The sequence below is a fragment of the Rhinoraja longicauda genome, chromosome 13, assembly GCF_053455715.1.
Source record: "Rhinoraja longicauda isolate Sanriku21f chromosome 13, sRhiLon1.1, whole genome shotgun sequence".
In the NCBI taxonomy this organism is placed as follows: Eukaryota; Metazoa; Chordata; class Chondrichthyes; order Rajiformes; family Arhynchobatidae; genus Rhinoraja; species Rhinoraja longicauda.
Window position 1 is genome coordinate 30,451,633 of NC_135965.1, and position 16,942 is coordinate 30,468,574.

Genomic DNA, 16,942 nt, shown 5'->3' on the forward strand with positions numbered 1-16,942 from the left:
CTATAAAACAACCATAATTAAAGGAGTTTCGCACAGTACTGTAACCTTATGGTCTGAACATCTCCATTGTGGTGTTCCATTTTGTTAGCCTGTAATGGCCAACTGTCTTCTTGGGCATTCTGGCAACCGTTTAGACCCACATTTGCGTTGCCCTCTGGTGCTTCTTTCAGAGTCTGGTTGGGAGTCTCATACTTGCAAAGAAGCATGCTGTTGCTGATTCATCGATGTAAATAAAGATAATCCAGAGGGAATAGTCAGGAATGGGTTACAGACACTTATTTCTTGAGTAGTCTAGAACTGATCAAACACTCAGGGCACTGGCATCTTTAGAGATGTTGGGAGGAGGCCAGGGATGAGGTCTACTTTGGGACAGCTGAAACCATTTTAATCACTTTGGTATTCTACAAGGGCTCATTAATAGTTATTGTTCAGTGTCCTGACAAAATCCTGGCTCCACTCCTAGACTTGTGTGCCGGAACCAGCAGCAAATTCCCACTTTCCACCACAGCCAAGCTCCTCCATTATGGCATGCATTAAAAACTATGAAAGGTTCTCCAGACACATCCACCACTGCAGTTCGTCAAACATGACCAATTACTGATATCCACCATGACAATTGGTCCAACTAGCCAATTAACTAGCCCTCTGCCAATCATCAATAAACTAGTGGAACTTTCATCGTTCGTGTCATCACACAAAGTAAGGTGCTTTGAAATTCAGTTTGGATTCTTAAAGGGTCGTTCATTACTAAATGTCAATGCAACCTTGATTCAGACATTGACATCGGCTGAATGGTGGATGTGTGGTAACATCCTATGTTACATGACATCAGCAACATAGGATGGCACTAAAAGACTTAGAAAAGTTGAAATTCAATCTGACTGAGTGAGGTTGGAATCATACCTGTGATCAGCCATGATCACATTGAATGGCGGTGCTGGCTCGAAGGGCCGAATAGCCTCCTCCCGCACCTATTTTCTATTGTCTGGCTCAAGGAAAAGATCATGGCCTTCGTACACTCTGTGTAATTACAGGTTGATGAAGTGCCCTTGGCCACTCTTTAGGATTTTACTTTACTTTAAAGATATAGCATGGAAACAGGCCCTTCGGCCCACCATATTTGCGCTGATCACCCATCAGCCCGTACATTAAAGCTATCTAACACATTCGGGACAATTTGAAATTTTCTTTTACCAAAGCCTGGTCTACAAACCATCTACAACCCTGTACGTCTTTGGAGTGTGGGAGGAAACTGGGGCACCCGGAGAAAACCCACGCGTTCACAGGGAGAATGTACAAACTCCGTACAGACAGCATCCCTAGTCAGGACTGAACCCTTGTCTCTGGCGCTGTAAGGCAGCAACTCTACCACTGTGCCACCGTGCTCAATCCTTGCTCAGCTGTTTCAGTGATATTTTCACTAACAGGAGATTGGTTAAGAATTGCGCCATTTGCACATCAATCTATGGTGGTCAGCTCTGTTTCCAATTCCTTCAATAATGAGACTGTCCATTTCAGCCTGCGTGTCCTTTTCCAACAAAAGAACGAGCAGCTATTTGTGGTGTTCATTGTATTGGCAGAACCAATGTGACATGTGAGATGTGAAATCAGAATTCTGTGGAGAAGTCAAAAGACAAGGATAACTTGTAGAGGAGTGCTTTGGCCAATATTAAAAGTAAATCTACATTTTCTAAAACTTTAGATTCCACACATTAGAGTTATGTGGAGGAGTTTCAATCCCTGATCCAGCATGAATTATTTGACAGCAAGAAAAATAATACCATTAACTTCATTGCTCAGGGGCCAAGAAAAGGCACACAGAAAAGCAAGATTATTTGTCTGAGTTCATGCAGTTTCTTTTGTTGGAGAATGTAAAGGTCTTAAAAGAAATCTTCAAAAGATATCGATAACTGGCAAGGCCACATGTAGCATATTTATTCTTGTAACAAAGTGAAATAATTGCAAATGAATACACTAAAACAAATGTCTTAATAAGCCACTTTGGAATGCATGCTCTACTTTGATTGTTGGTCTGCATTCCCATGTAGGCAGGCAAACGTTTACAACTCTGACAGGTGCTACATTTGCTTGCCATTGCTTCTATGTCATTGTCCATTCCTGGCCAATGCGTGCAAGCTCTGGCTGTAGATTTCATTCCCACAATACTTGTGTGTTCACTATGGAGTTCTTTAAGTAATCTTTGTCTTAAACAATTGTGTATTACTACTATGTGACCCCATTTAATACACCCTTGCTCACATGACAGTTCATGCCGTCTATCGGGATAAGATTTTAGTTCATTAGTACTTGGTTTTATTTCTGACCATCCACACAAAGTTTGTTCGTATACTTGTTTTTAGCACTGTGTCCTTTTGAGTTTCAGTGGCAATTTCAGCTGCTGTGACTGGAAAGTCATTGTCCTCTGCTTCTGTGACATAGATAGCACCTTCAGTGCCCACATCTGATTCTTCATGAGGCAAACGCCACAATGCATCAGCGATAGCATTTTCTTTTGAGCTGCGGTACTCAATGCTGTAGTCATACTGTGACAGAACTGCTCATCGCTGCAACCCCGAAGCTGCCATTGTAGATATTGCTGACCAACAATAGCGAGAAGTAGCTTATTTTGAAGGTAGACACAAAATGCTGGTTTAACTCAATGGGCCTGGCAGCATCTCGGGAGAGAAGGAATGATTGACGTTTTGGGTCGAGACCCTTCTTCAGTGGCTTATGATCAGTAACCAGGGTGAATTTCCTACCCAACAGATATTGATGGAATTTCTTGATACTAAAGATGATACCAAGGGCTTCTTTCTCGATCTGTGCATATTTACGCTCTCTCTTGGTAAGTGCGCGTGATGCAAATGCTATAGGCTTCTCTTGTCCATGTTCCATTACATGTGAAATCACAGCTCCTACCCCACAACTAGATGCATCATGCTAACTTTAACTCACGATTTGTATCATAATAAACAAGTAATGCATCACTGGTCAAGTTCTTCTTACATGCATCATAAGCATTTTGTGGCTCTTTGGACCATTCCCATTTTTTATCCTTGTTCAATGACTTGTGAAGAGGAGCTAGCTTTGTTGCTAACTCGGGTAAGAAGCGTGAGTAATACTGTACCATACCCAGGAAGGAGCGGAGTTGAGACACATTCTGTGGTGTTGGTGCATTTGCTACAGCTTCAATCTTTTCCTTCACTGGTTGTAGTCCATGTTGATCCACTTTCAAACCAAGATACACTACTTCGATCTGTAAGAATGCACATTTGCTTCTTTTCAACTTTATACTGTGATCATCAAGCCGTTTCCACACTTCACTGAGTATCTCCAGATTCTCCTCAGTAAGTTGCAATCAGTAAGTCATCTTGATTGCTCAAACGATGTAATGTTTCTTGCAGAACCTTGTCCATTGTAGCTTAGAAGATTTTTGGTGCTGACTTCACACCATAGGGTAGTTTTGTGTAGGAATACAGCCCCATGTATGTGTTCATTGTGAGGTGCTGCTGGCCTTTACGATCAACATTTAGCTGAGCATATGCATGTGACAGACCTAGCTTAGAGAATACCTTGGAACCAGCAGGTTCAGCGTATAAATCTTGTGAAGTTGGTAGTGAATACTGTTCATCATCTACTGCCTGGGTGATGGTTACTTTGTAGTCTCCACACAATCTGACTATGTTTTCCGCTTTCAGAACCACTACTATTGCAGTAGCCCAATCACTGCGATCTGTTTTAACTAGTACACCGTTTTGTTCCAACGTTTTGATTTCAGCTTCCACTTTACTTTTCATCAAATATGGCACTGGTCTACAGTAGACAGATTCCACATCGGCTCGAATCCTGATGTGTGCTTGCTCATCCTTCATGCCATCGTAGCTGTCATTGAACATAGCATGATGTTTCTGCAACAACTGATCCAGTTGTGTTTGCGCTTCGTCTTGGAATACAGATTTCCAGTCCAGTTTCAGAAGGCGGGGCCAGTTTTTGCCCAGCAACATTGGCCTATTGTCATAACTTGCGACAACTATTGGCAACTTCAAAGTCTTGCCTTTGTGTTGTACATCACAAACTATCTCTCCACATGTCTCTAATACTTCTCCAGAGTACATTTTCACCTGAACATTTGTTTCTGTGATAGGCATATTTGGATTCATAGGTGGCTTTGCTTACAATTGTACAATCAGCAGCGGTATTAATACACATAGTAATGTTTTGATTGTTCACTTTGACCTTTGTCTGAAAGTCTTCCTTTCCAGACCCACTGTAGAATAGATGCCGTACATTCCAAGTTCATTACTCTCTGACTGTACTTTGAGATTGTGAATCCCACATATTTGATTTTGTCGAGCATTTTGTTTTGCTTTGTCCTGTGATGGGGCTCTACATGCTGATGCAATATGGTCTTTCTTTTGACAGTTGTAGCATGTAGAGTCCTTGAACTGGCACTTATTTGCTTTGTGTTGACCATTGCATCGATAGCACATATCTGCGCTTTTCCCAGAACTTTGCTGTGAAGATCTTTTTCTTGTCTTGTCATGCTTGTGTTTTGGAACTGCCTTTTAGCTGTTGACTGTGCCAGTATGTGTTGGTCAAAACTCATGTGCACTTTGACATGCCATCTCCCTGACCAAAGCCGTTTTGCATGCCAAATCAAAGGTAAGGGTTGGTGTGTTCAGTAATTTTGATTGGATTCGCTCATCCAGCATTCCACATACAAATCTATCACGCAAAGCTCGATCCAGAAATGTCGCAAAATTGCTGTGTAGAGACAACTTCTTCAATGAGATAATGTACTCACCCACAATCTCACCAGACTTCTGGTTTCTTGTGTGAAATTTGTAACTTTCTGCAATCTCTATGGGCTTAGGGTTTTGAAAGAACAGTCTCAGGTGAAACATTCCTTGTTTTCTGTGGAGCCAGGATGTTGGTGAAAGTTTCATAAACTTCAGGATCAATTTCAGTTAATAGAATGGCTTTCTTTCCTTCCTGGATGGCCTTGTTTTGTGCTCTTACCTGCACTTGATCATCATCCTCTGTTTCTTCAGCTTCAATAATGGAATTTGCAATAAAAAACATTTCCATTCGCTCACAGTACGAGGTAAAGGTTTCACGGTTCTTGTCAAAGGTCCCCAGTCGGCCTATGTATCCCAAGGACGCCATCTTGCCCCATAGACACAACACAAAGATAGCCTGACAAACTCTAGACGATTTGTACAGCTGCTGTTTTAAACTATGCATAGAAGGATCTGTGGCCTATCGTGTCCAGTTTGCAAACAACTGCGACACAACTTTGTATTTGCTGTTTAAAATGTTAAACAATACTGCATATTGCAAAACAGTCCTGCACTGTATTTAAAGGTTGAGTTCACCAACTCTATCCGATCCTCGTCGCCATTGTAAACTATTACGGCTTCAGCATGTAGATAGAAACAAGCACAGGTTCTGTGGGGATGAAGTCTACATGTAATCATGTAATCATGTTGCATGTAATCATAATCATACTTTATTAGCCAGGTATGTTTTGCAACATACAAGGAATTTAATTTCCCATACAGTCATATGAATAAAAAGTAACAAAACACACAAAATACATTTTAACATAAACATCCACCATAGTGACTCCTCAACATTCCTCACTGTGATGGAAGGCGAAAAAAAGTTCAATCTCTTCCCTTCTTTGTTTTCCCGCGGTCGGGGGCGTCGAGCCCGTTGACAGGACGATCTTGGCTCCTGACGCCGGCGGACGAGCCCTCCGCGTCGGGGCGATCAAGCTCCCGCATTGGTGGGACCTCAGCTACCTCGCGCCGGGCGATCGGACCCCAGGTCGGGGCTAGTCGAACGTCCTACAACTTTGGAGGTTCCCAACATCAGTCTCTACCCGAGACTGCAAGCTCCTCGATGGTGAAATCCGCACGCGGTTGGAGCGTCGATCCCGGACAAGGGATCCACTGGTAAGTCCACGGCCACACGGTGGGGCTCAAAGTCAGTCTCGAGCAAGGCCTCCAGCTCCATGATGTTAGGCCGCAGACCGGAGATACGATCCGGAAGACAATCGCATCTCCGGAAAGGTAAGAGATCCTGCACCTATTGTCTATTGTCTATTGAGAAAAAGTTTCCCCCGACTTCCTTCCCCACCCCCCACATAAAACAAACCAGAGAACATTAACACGTACTTTTTAAAACGCACTAAAAATAACAAAAAGGACAAAAAGACAGACAGACCGTTGGCGAGGCTGCCATCGCTGACAGAGCCACCCTGTAATCCTGTTTTGGCCAGGATTGGACAATGACATAGAACCGTTGGCAAGCTGATGTAGCACCTGTCAGAGTTGGAGAAATAGGCCTGCCCAAACCCCATTGCAAACATGGTCTTGGCCTACTAGACCTTTTCAGAGGGTTCATGTGGATTTTTGTGAACACAGGAATAATAATTTTCTTGTTTTGGTAGACAGCCACTCAATGTGGATTGAGGTGGTACATATGGGTACAAACACAACAACAGAAAGAACAATAGATGCATTGCGGTCTGTCTGCGTGTCATGGGTTACCTGAAGAGCTTGTCTCTGACAACGACCCACAAATTCATGCTGCGCTGTTCCAAACTTTCATGAAGCTAAATTGTGTCAAGCACACCTTCGTGCCAACTTACCATCCGGCATCTAACGGCGCAGATGAAAGGTCAGTCAGGAGAGTCAAAGGTGCTCTCAAGAAACAAGTTCTTGAAGGAAATTCAAAATACAGTATGTCACAGCGGCCAGCTAGTTTCTTACTGAAATATCGTACCATGCCACAATCTACCACAGGGTATACGCCAGCTGAATTTCACATGAAAAGAAGGCTCAGAACTTTACTGAGCTTGGTTTAACCTAATCTTGGTAGAAATTGGAGGACGTGTTAGAAGTGTGCACATAAACCATATGATCCCAGCAAAGGATGAACCGGTACAGAGCAAAGCATAGATGAGGAAGCAGATCTGTCCGACTTTGGTATTCTTCCACGTGTGCTCCACGTGTAGGAGCAGAATCTCCAAAGAAAGTAGAGACAAAGGTAAATGATCCTGAACTTGACTCTCCTCTAGAACCACAACCTGACACTCCCCCTAAACCACTCAGGAGATCAGAAAGAGTGTGTAAACCAGTCGTCAGATTAAAGTTATAAAATTATTCTTGTTTGTCTAATTTACAAGTCATTTTACTTTCTAAGGGGGAGCAGTGTGTGTATAATGGTAACTGTAACTTTAAGAACAGTACTATAATGGTATGATTTGTGTCATGTGATATATTCTATATCTTATCAGTCTCGTGAATATGTGTGAGTATGCACAGTGTAAAATTAAGAAGACCCACACTGACAACAGCTGAAAACCTGTGCTTGTTTCTATTTACATGCTGAAGCCGTAATATCTTACAATTTGGTCAGAAACGGGCAGCACATTTGTGTCCGTGAAGGGTAAAGATGAACCGGATGGATTTCTGCAGCGGTGATTTTCCTTGTGGTGGTTCCCCAAAATGATCACATTGAGTGAATTCTTTCACAGTTTACCATGATTGGATTTAACTTTATGGTCATGGCCACTCCAGTTCTGTATTCTATTAATTGCTTGCAACATTTTTCATTTGGATAAAGCTTAACCATATGCCTTTAAGAGTAGAATATCCTACAGGGAGTCATTGTCTAGGTTCACACATGAACTAAACTAGGTGCACCAAGAGCACATTAATTCAGGAGGGACAAGAAAAGGCACCAAGAAGCCTATTATTAAGTCATCTTCCTGTTCTAATTATCTTTGTAAACCATGGTTAAAATTAAGTAACATGTGCAGTGAGCACTTGCAATAACAGCAAATAGTTCACCATTTTTTAAAATTGGAATGGATGAGAAATGGGAGAACAGAAATGGATGAATCTGACCTAATCCTTTCTGTCTCGACCAGACATCAACAGAGGCCCGTATTTCCTCACTCTGTTTATGTTCATCAATTTGTTGTGTGTTTCCCTGTGACAGTGTATGATAGGTAGTGACAGGCATGACAGATGGCTAATTGTGTTGCTCATTCAATTGATTTTAGCACTAAAGAGTAAATATGGGACTTGCTCACCTGCTGGCAAGGCGCTACAAGATAACATCTCACCGAGCTGTGACAGCAGGCTGTTGATGTTTTACCCATGGCTGTTTGAGATTGATTAGATGTTATATCAAGGAAATACCAGTTCAAATTACACAGGGGCAAGGGGTGGAAAATAACTGGTGCAGTGGAATTGATAGGATTAGGGTTATATTTAACCATGTGCTCTCATCAGAGTGTAATATTGATTTTTCTTTTTTGTCATTTGATTCCTGAATGTAACTGCATTGTTTTAGGGTTGATTTTAAATATATATAATTCCATTTTATCATGCAAAGCATATTTGTTAGCTTGAAGGGTACCTTCTGAAAGACTTTTTGATAGTAATATCTAAATCTGTATTTTTCATTTTTCAGTTTTTTTTGTTTTCGTGATACAGCGTGGACACAGGCCCTTCGGGCCACCGGGTCTGTGCTGACCAGCGCTGACCAGCGATCCCCGCACATTAACACTATCCTACACACGCTAGGGACAATTTATTTTCCATTTACCAAACCCATTTATCTACATACCTGTGCGTCTTTGGAGTATTGGTGAAAACCGAAGATCTCGGAGAAAACCCACTAATTAGAGGAAGGAGGCGTCAAAGGGATAAAATGTATTATGGAAGTATGTTCATCTAAGTTCCTTACTGTATTGAATCCAGGTTGTGATTCACAGAATTTCTAGCTCTGTTCTTACAGCACTTCAATTTATGTGGTGTTCTATCTTTTTTCTAGATTCATTCTCTTGGCCTGCGATGGATTATTCAAAGTCTTCTCCCCAGAAGAAGCTATCCTTTTTATTACAGCAATACTCGAGGTATCGTTTTCTGGTCGCAAAGCAGTTTGTTCCCTATGAGTAAATTCTTTGGACTTGAAAGTTGGAAAGGCCATTTCTCCTGCAGAACACTGGTCTTTTGATCTGCAGGATGAACTGCTGACCTATTACATCCTCTGCTCTTGCATGAAAGCATTAGCAGTGTTCATGGAACAAGGTTTTCACCACTCCTGATCTACCAATTTTATGCATTGTAACTTAGTATCGAGTTTCTCCCAGTCTCATCAATATTCCTTTTTCTCCTCCCATTGCATAAGAAAACAAAAAAAATTAGCAGGAGATCATTCAACCTCATGCCTACTCTCCCATTTAATGTCATGATTGATCAATTTTCTCAGTGCCGTTTTCCTGAACCTCTCCTATTTCCCTTGACTCTCTGCACTGGAACACCATGAAGGTGCAGTCAGCCGTACCATTATGCTTTATACTTGTTCTCCCACTTTGCCCATTGGCTCTTGACTGGGGGCTGGTGACTATCATGATAAAGACGGGGGAACAATAATCTTAAAATGCACAATTAAAATGTAGGTTTGGTCAGTAAAACCCATTGGCTGTTACTGGAAAATATGCGTTGCAAGAAGTAAACTAGGTCTTTGTTGAAGCTGGATGATAGTGAGTGAGCATTCCGTATTCCACAGACATCAATGGAACAGAAACGAAACAGCCATGTGATTTGCATCTTCCCATTTCTCATTTTAGTAGAAAACTATTTTAATTGCCATAATGTTTGCAAATGGCACCAGTTTTTACAGGTAGAGTCATTAATTGGGTTATTTTAGTAATAAGAGCTGCCACCCATCTCTTGCAAAACATTACAATTGTCATGCAGAAATAGAGTAGTTGAGTTTATCTGGACCTCTTGATGCTGTTGTCGAGTGTAGACATATATTGTCTCAAGTCCTTATCCAAGGATTGTAAAACTTAGTTGAGATGAATATTCTGATTTATTTATTTTTGTTTCCTTATTTTGGGCTTGTGTTGGGGACAGGTATTTTGGATAGATGCTGGATAAAGTTGATTAGAACATTAAACAGTACAGCACAAGAATGGGCCTTCCGGCCCACAATGTTTGTGCCAAACACAACGCCAGGCTAAACTGATCACATCTGCCTGCACATGATCCATATCCCTATGTGTAGGAAAGAACTGCAGATGCTGGTTTAAATTGAAGGTAGACACGAAATACTGGAGTAACTCAGCGGGACAGGCAGCATCTCTGGAGAGAAGGAAAGGGTGACGTTTCAGGTGGAGACCCTTCCCTGTTCTTTGTACTTCTATGTGTCTGTCTAAAAGCCTCAAATGTCACGTTCGTATCTGCCTCCACCACCACTCCTGGCAATGCGTTCCAGGGCCCCACCACTCTGTGCAAAAAACTTGCCCCACACATCTTTATTAAACTTTCCCCCCTCTCACCTTATAGCTATGCCCTCGAGAGATGGACATTTTCACCCTGGTAAAAAGGTTCTGACTGCCTTTCATAATTTTATATATTTCTACAAGTCTCCCCTCGATCCAGAGAAAACAATCCAAGCTTATCCAACCTCGTAGCTGAAATCCTCTAATCCAGGCACCATCCTTTTGCAAGTGACAGGCTGTTCATTTTGAAATGAACTGCGGCACCCATTTTCGTTATGAACCAACCATCTGACAGTTCTGGCAACTGCCAGATGATGTGCACTCAAGAACTTTTGGAGTTGGTCTTTGTGGAGAAAGTCCAAATGAAAAAGAAAACATAACCAATGTTAAAATAACAAACTCTTAGTCCACCCTTGTTTTTATTTATTTTTATTCTGTCAGATTTGTTACATTGCCCTGTTGCTAAATTGCATGAAGCCTTGTTTTACGATGACTTCTGCTTCAACTTCTCTCCAGTGAGCTTGAAATGTCCGGAATGATTTAAACGCTGTCCATCTCTATCTCATTCCGTTTCCACCTAGTGTTCTTTCCATTCAGTGACTACCTCTTGTAGAAGTCATGAAGACTGCATAGCTGTCTCCTAGACTTTTTCTTTGGTCGAGGGCCTGTCTGAGTTGGCTCAGCTGTATTGTAAGCTTTATCTTTAGTGCCGTTTATTTTATGCTGATCCACAGGATGAGACCCTCGTGGCAAAGACAGGGAAAACGTCACAGGATGTGCGGTTTGAAGCTGCCTGTAACAGGCTGGCTAATGAGGCTGTCCGCCGGGGTTCTGCTGACAACGTCACCATCATTCTGGTCGCTATCGGACACTAGCTGTGGAGGAACACTTTTCACTTTGATCATCCTGCAATCCCAGAAAGAGAATACTCAACCAACTCAGGCCACTTAAGAACTTTGAAAATAGGATGCATATCTTTATCCACCCACCTCATCTCATCATTCTGTAAAATTCCATCGTGCCACTGACCAACAGTCCTACATGTAAACCTTCATGCACCTGACTAGCTGCATGTCTAAAGACTCAAAGCTGTGACAACTCCGAGATTTTCCCAAAGAAGTAAATGCACAAATCTATAAAACTAATGCTGGATCCCCTACAGCTAGAGTGACATGGAAAAGCTGATCTCGTGGAATTCAGCTGGCCTCAGATAGTGCCAGAGATAGAGAAATGTACTACGGATGCATACAACGGAAAGGAGACTTTAATGTTCTAGGACCTCGATTGCAACATGCAAAAGTTAAATTTTCTCATTTTCATGCTGTTTGTTACTGTCACCTTGTATTTGTGTTGTGCTGGTGTTAAGAAGTGTATTTTGATTAGATTAAGGATAAAGTCATTTATTTTGCAAATGTCTCAAACATCTAGCGGTTTTCCTATCTGGTTGCTATCTCTTATAGAAGCAGATGTGAGGAAATTGCTCAGACACAATTTACATTGAACTGAAGTGAGCAGTGTGCATTCATTGGGGACAGGAAAATATCCTATTTCAAAGGGTCTATATAATCCACCACCTCAACAGAAGCAAGCAACCTAAAATTGCCCAAAATGATGACAATTAACCCCACTCACTCCTTGATTTTGAAACATCTGGGGGCGTGAATACATTTAGTACAAGGTCAAGAGAAGCAATATTTCAAGACCATTTCTGAAGTTATCTTTTAACACTGCAATCTGTGGGTACGAATATGGGATTAGAGCAGTTATCTGCATGTCATCATCTAGTCAACCATAATACCAGCAGCATATGCATGCCACAGGTTCACGTATTGGCATCATGCAGAGCAGCAGACAATTGATTATCACTTTGGGAAAATAAAGTACAGACTTTTTCCTGTTTGGATTCACATGGTTGCCCTTTTGTCATAATTTCAGAATAGCTGCATATCCATGAAATAGATACTTATCTGGGAGTCGCTCCAAACCATTAGTTCTCTTTTTATTTCAAGGAATGATCATATTTCAGAATTGACTAAGGAACCTTGAGAGTTTGGCACAAGAACTGCATTTTTATTTAGCATGGAAGACAATAGTGAAGGTATCTTCTTGTTACAGCAAGATTCTTCCATTCAAGGTATTGGTTGAGGCACTAGAGTCACAATGCAAACGTTGGAGATGTAGGTTATGCAGTTAAAGTCCAGACCCTTGGAGCCTTTTATTGCATTCCTTTTGATTTACATGCAACTCCTTTGCATAGCATTTGGTGCACTGCAATAAAACAGATTGTTGCCAAGATTTTTCAGAACAGAACTTTGGCCCTTGTTTAAGAAATCTGTTGAAAATAGGAATGCAAAAATAGCTTGCATTTCCAACATGTATGGACACTGTTCTTTTAGTATGGTCCCGTCACACTGGAATGATCCCTCAGGTATGCAATTTGTTGTAATGAATATATCGCACATAAAATATGCTACTGAAGAGGAGGGACAACAGAATTATATACCCAAGTCTAACGATATGTTGAAATAAAACCCAGTCTTTAACAAAAGCCTGTAGCTCGCTTTGAAACCAAATCAAAGTCTCTTAGTCTTTACAAATTCCTGTGTCACTACTTAGAAATACATGGACAATGATTCAAATGTCTAAACTGCTTATAGTGACATTCATATTTAATGTGCAGTTTGGATTAAAGTATGTGATCATCAGTAATCTTACACATAATGAGGGAGATGGCTATGTTGAATGCTGTCATATGCAAAGCATATGATGTAAAGTCTCCGCACTTAAAAATATTTGTGCAATTCCATTTTCTTTCATTTTCACCCATTTAACAAGACAATTAACATTCAATATCCTGCTTTTACGGTAAAAGTGAGAAAGGCAAGATGAAGTATGTGCAAACGCTTGCATGCCACTTTATTTCTGAAAGCCTTTGGGCTCGTGGATGGAGCATGTGCAATTGACTACAATGATATACGGCATCGTTGTAAACATTTGATCCGCTGCACTAATAAGTCAGGTAGAAGTCATCTGGAAGAGGAATATAAATACATATTGTTGGTACTTCATTATGTATCGTCCACACATACAGAGTACTTCTAACTATAAAATATTTCCCACTCTATCCCAAAAATGTTGGTTGGTTTTCAGACAGCTTACATTATATTAATGCTGTGGAATATATAGTTTATGTAGCATCCTGCTTTATTGTGCTAGAAAGATAATTCAGCATTGTTGTAATGCCAGTCAGCATATTACGGTGAAAGCCATAACCTCGCCCCACAGATTCTTCAACCCCCAATGTCCTTAATATACATATACAACATGCCTTTAAAAAAAGACAGCGTTGGAGTAACTCAGCAGGTCAGGCAGCATCTCTGGAAGTGCATTGGCTGGATAGGTGACATTTCAGGTCGAGACCCTTCAGACTCAACTTAATGAAATCAAAGAGTTCTGCATGGGCAGAGTTACTCCAGCACTTTTTTGTAAACCAGCATCTGCAGCTCCTCGGTTCTACATGCCTTTAGAAATGCTGCCTAATCTCCATAAACTGCCTTGCATGGGACTTGAACACAAATACAGTGTCCTGCTGCTAAACTGGCTTTAGATTGTAAGGGCATTTTCTTTAAGAATATTTAAATGTCGGTTATGTACAGCTTTGTGTTCCTTCAAATTCAAATTCCCCGTCTGGCAGATCCTGAGATCAATCATTATTCAAATGTTATTTTATAAGGGATATTTAACAGATATTTGACAATATTGAGCGGCACAGTGGCGCAGCGGTAGTTGCTGCCTCACAGCGCCAGGTATCTGGGTTGGATCCTAACTACGGGTGCTGTCTGTACAGAGTTTGTACGTGTTCCCCGTGACCGTGTGGGTTTTCCCCAAGTACTCCAGTTTCTTAACGCGTTCTGAAAACGTACAGATTTGTAGGTTAATTGGCTTCAGTAAAATTGTAAAATTGTAACTTGTCCCTAGTGTATAGGATAGTGCTAGTGTACGGGGATCGCTGGTCGGCGTGGACTCGGTGGGCCAAAGGGCCTGCTTGCACGCTGTATCTCTAAACAACTAATCTAAACAGCATTTAACTCCAGAGGAGACAAAAAGTCACAAACGAATAACCAATGTTCTTTTTATGCACTTTTGATGTTCGAACTGTTATACTTAGATTGTGACAGTGAATAAGAAACTATTCTAGGATTACACGATGAAAGAGGAGTCAGGTACTGGGAGTTGGAGCCTCCTATTGGTCATTGCTAAATGGTCCCAGGACCTGCAAAAACAAGGTTACTCAAGTCAATTGCCTGTTGACTTAAATAAGGTGCCCAACTGTTTCTTTATGTCCTTTAAACGGGTGTAGGGTGTTGAAAATTAATCTTGCACGCCCTGGCATGTGATCATTAAATTTAAATAATTGCACATTCAATAAAATGGAAATTAATTTGCATCATTGGCTCAGGGATATGTGTAACACAAAAGGCCTTTGGTTGTGATGCTCTACAATTCAATTTGGAAATAATAGCTTTTCTGTCTGACATTTCAGAAGGTTTTTTTATCTGTGCTGGCTGCTTTGTTTCAGTTGAATCAATACTGGAGTGCTCCTTGGCTCAAGCTGTGAAGGTAAAGTGATCACATGTGTAACACAAGGCCCTAAACCAAGAAAATAGTTCCTGACAATTCTATTGAGGTTCACAATATTACTTACAGCCTGTCCCCATATCTTAGAAATGGCAAATTTTAAAATAGTGGGAAAATGGGAATTCCTCAAATTTATTTTGTGTTAATCTGATGAATCGCCCAACACTGCAAGACAGTTTGCAGCTTGGTTGCAAGTAAAGAGGCTATTTCCCCAAACAGTCAAGCATTCTGTGTGCAGAAAGATTGAAATAGCTGGGTTAGGATGCTATGAGATTCCAAAATCCATTGACTGAAATGTTTGAGTTGCATCTCAAGGGCCAAATGCTTTGGACCAAGTTATCCAGCCAACATGTTCACCTCATAGAAACATAGAAACATAGAAACATAGAAAATAGGTGCAGGAGTAGGCCATTCGGCCCTTCGAGCCTGCACCACCATTCAATATGATCATGGCTGATCATCCAGCTCAGTAGCCTGTACCTGCCTTCTCTCCATACCCCCTGATCCCTTTAGCAAAAAGGGATCAGGGGGTATGGAGATAAGGTCGGAGAAGTATTGTCTCCCGCTTAAATATAGCCAATGAACTGGCCTCAACTACCCAATTTGCTGATCTGATTTCTAGCAATTTGCCCAAATTTGACCGGGTCATGATTCTTGGTGACTTTAACATTCATGTTTGCTGTCCCACTAAGCCTCTTGTGAGTGAATTTATGCACCTGGTTGAGTCCTTCAATCTGACTCTTCACACCACGGGACCCACTCACAAGTTAGGCCATACTCTCGACCTAGTGTTATCGTCCGGATTCCCAATCTACAACATTGAAACTACTGAGGCCTGTCTATCGGACCACAGCTCTATCATTTTTGACGCATCTCTGCCTTTATCTCCCGCAAAATCTCATCTCCCTGTTCGTTACTCCCGCGACATAAATTCATTGACTGCCAGTAAATTCTCCGAGGCTCTCACAGCTGCCCCCAACATCTGCACTATTGAGGCTTCTCCCCCCCATCTCAGCACTGAGGATCTCACCTCTTTATTTAATATCACTTGCTCTTCCATCCTGGATTCTATCGCACCCCTTAAAATGAAAAAGCCTAAGCCCAAAGGTCAGCCTTGGCTCAATGACACCACCAGAGCCCTAAGAAGGGAGTGCAGAAAATCAGAACGGAGGTGGAAATGGGACAAGCTTCAAATTTCCTTCGAAATTCTGAGAAACAATCTTCTCTAATAACATAACATAACAACACTTTATTGTCACTCGGCACAACACCGAGCGAAATTTCAGCAGTCACACAAAATACAGCAAAAAAGAAAAGAACACAGGACACCCGACCCCAACACAAACATCCATCACAGTGACTCCAAACACCCCCTCACTGTGATGGAGGCAACAAAACTTCCCCTCCCCCCGCACCCACGGACAGGCAGCTCGACCCCTACCGAGGCAACCGACACGCACAGCCCCCGCAAAGGGATGGAAGGCCCCGCGGCCGAGCCGCCCCGGGCACCGAAACGTCCCGCGGCCACACCGGGCGATGTTAAGTCCAACGGCCGAGCCGCACCGGGCACTGAAACGTCCCGCGGCCGAACAGCGCTGACGATGTTAAGTCCAGCGGCCAAGCCGCACCGGGCACTGAAACGTCCCGCGGCCACACCGGGCGATGTTAAGTCCAGCGGCCAAGCCGCACCGGGCATTGAAACGTCCCGCGGCCGATTTCAGGAAGCAGTCTGCTAGAGCACAATACTTCTCCGACCTTATCTCCAAAAACTCTCATAACTCCAAGGTCCTATTTAGCACAATTACCTCTGTCATATGTCCCGCCCCCAGTACCAGCTTAGTTGGGTCCCCTGCTAAGTGCGAAGAATTCGCTAAATTTTTCACCAGCAAAGTTGAGAACATTAGAATGAACATTTCCCCTCCCACCCATGACCTAGCTGTCTCACTAGTCTGTTCATCTAAATTGGACTGTTTCCAACCCGTCACTCTATCCTCCCTT

The 16,942-nt window shown here is 42.1% G+C and overlaps 1 protein-coding gene across 4 annotated transcripts in view; it reads left to right on the top strand.

Annotated features, from left to right (window-relative positions):
• ilkap (integrin-linked kinase-associated serine/threonine phosphatase) overlaps positions 1-16,942 on the top strand; it is a 54,719-nt gene that overhangs the window by 27,909 nt on the left and 9,868 nt on the right. The window contains exons 10-12 of one of the 4 annotated variants that reach the window (XR_013548016.1): positions 8,511-8,740; positions 8,851-8,932; positions 11,041-11,078. The exons of 1 other annotated variant lie outside the window; for it this stretch is intronic. Coding sequence is in view for 2 of the 3 variants with exons in the window: in XM_078410704.1 (XP_078266830.1) it covers positions 8,851-8,932; positions 11,041-11,181 (223 nt within the window). In the remaining variant the exon portion in view is untranslated. Of the gene's footprint in view, positions 1-8,510; positions 8,741-8,850; positions 8,933-11,040; positions 12,859-16,942 lie in introns of those variants that run through there. 2 more of the 4 variants (XM_078410704.1, XM_078410705.1) reach the window with 2 other exon arrangements.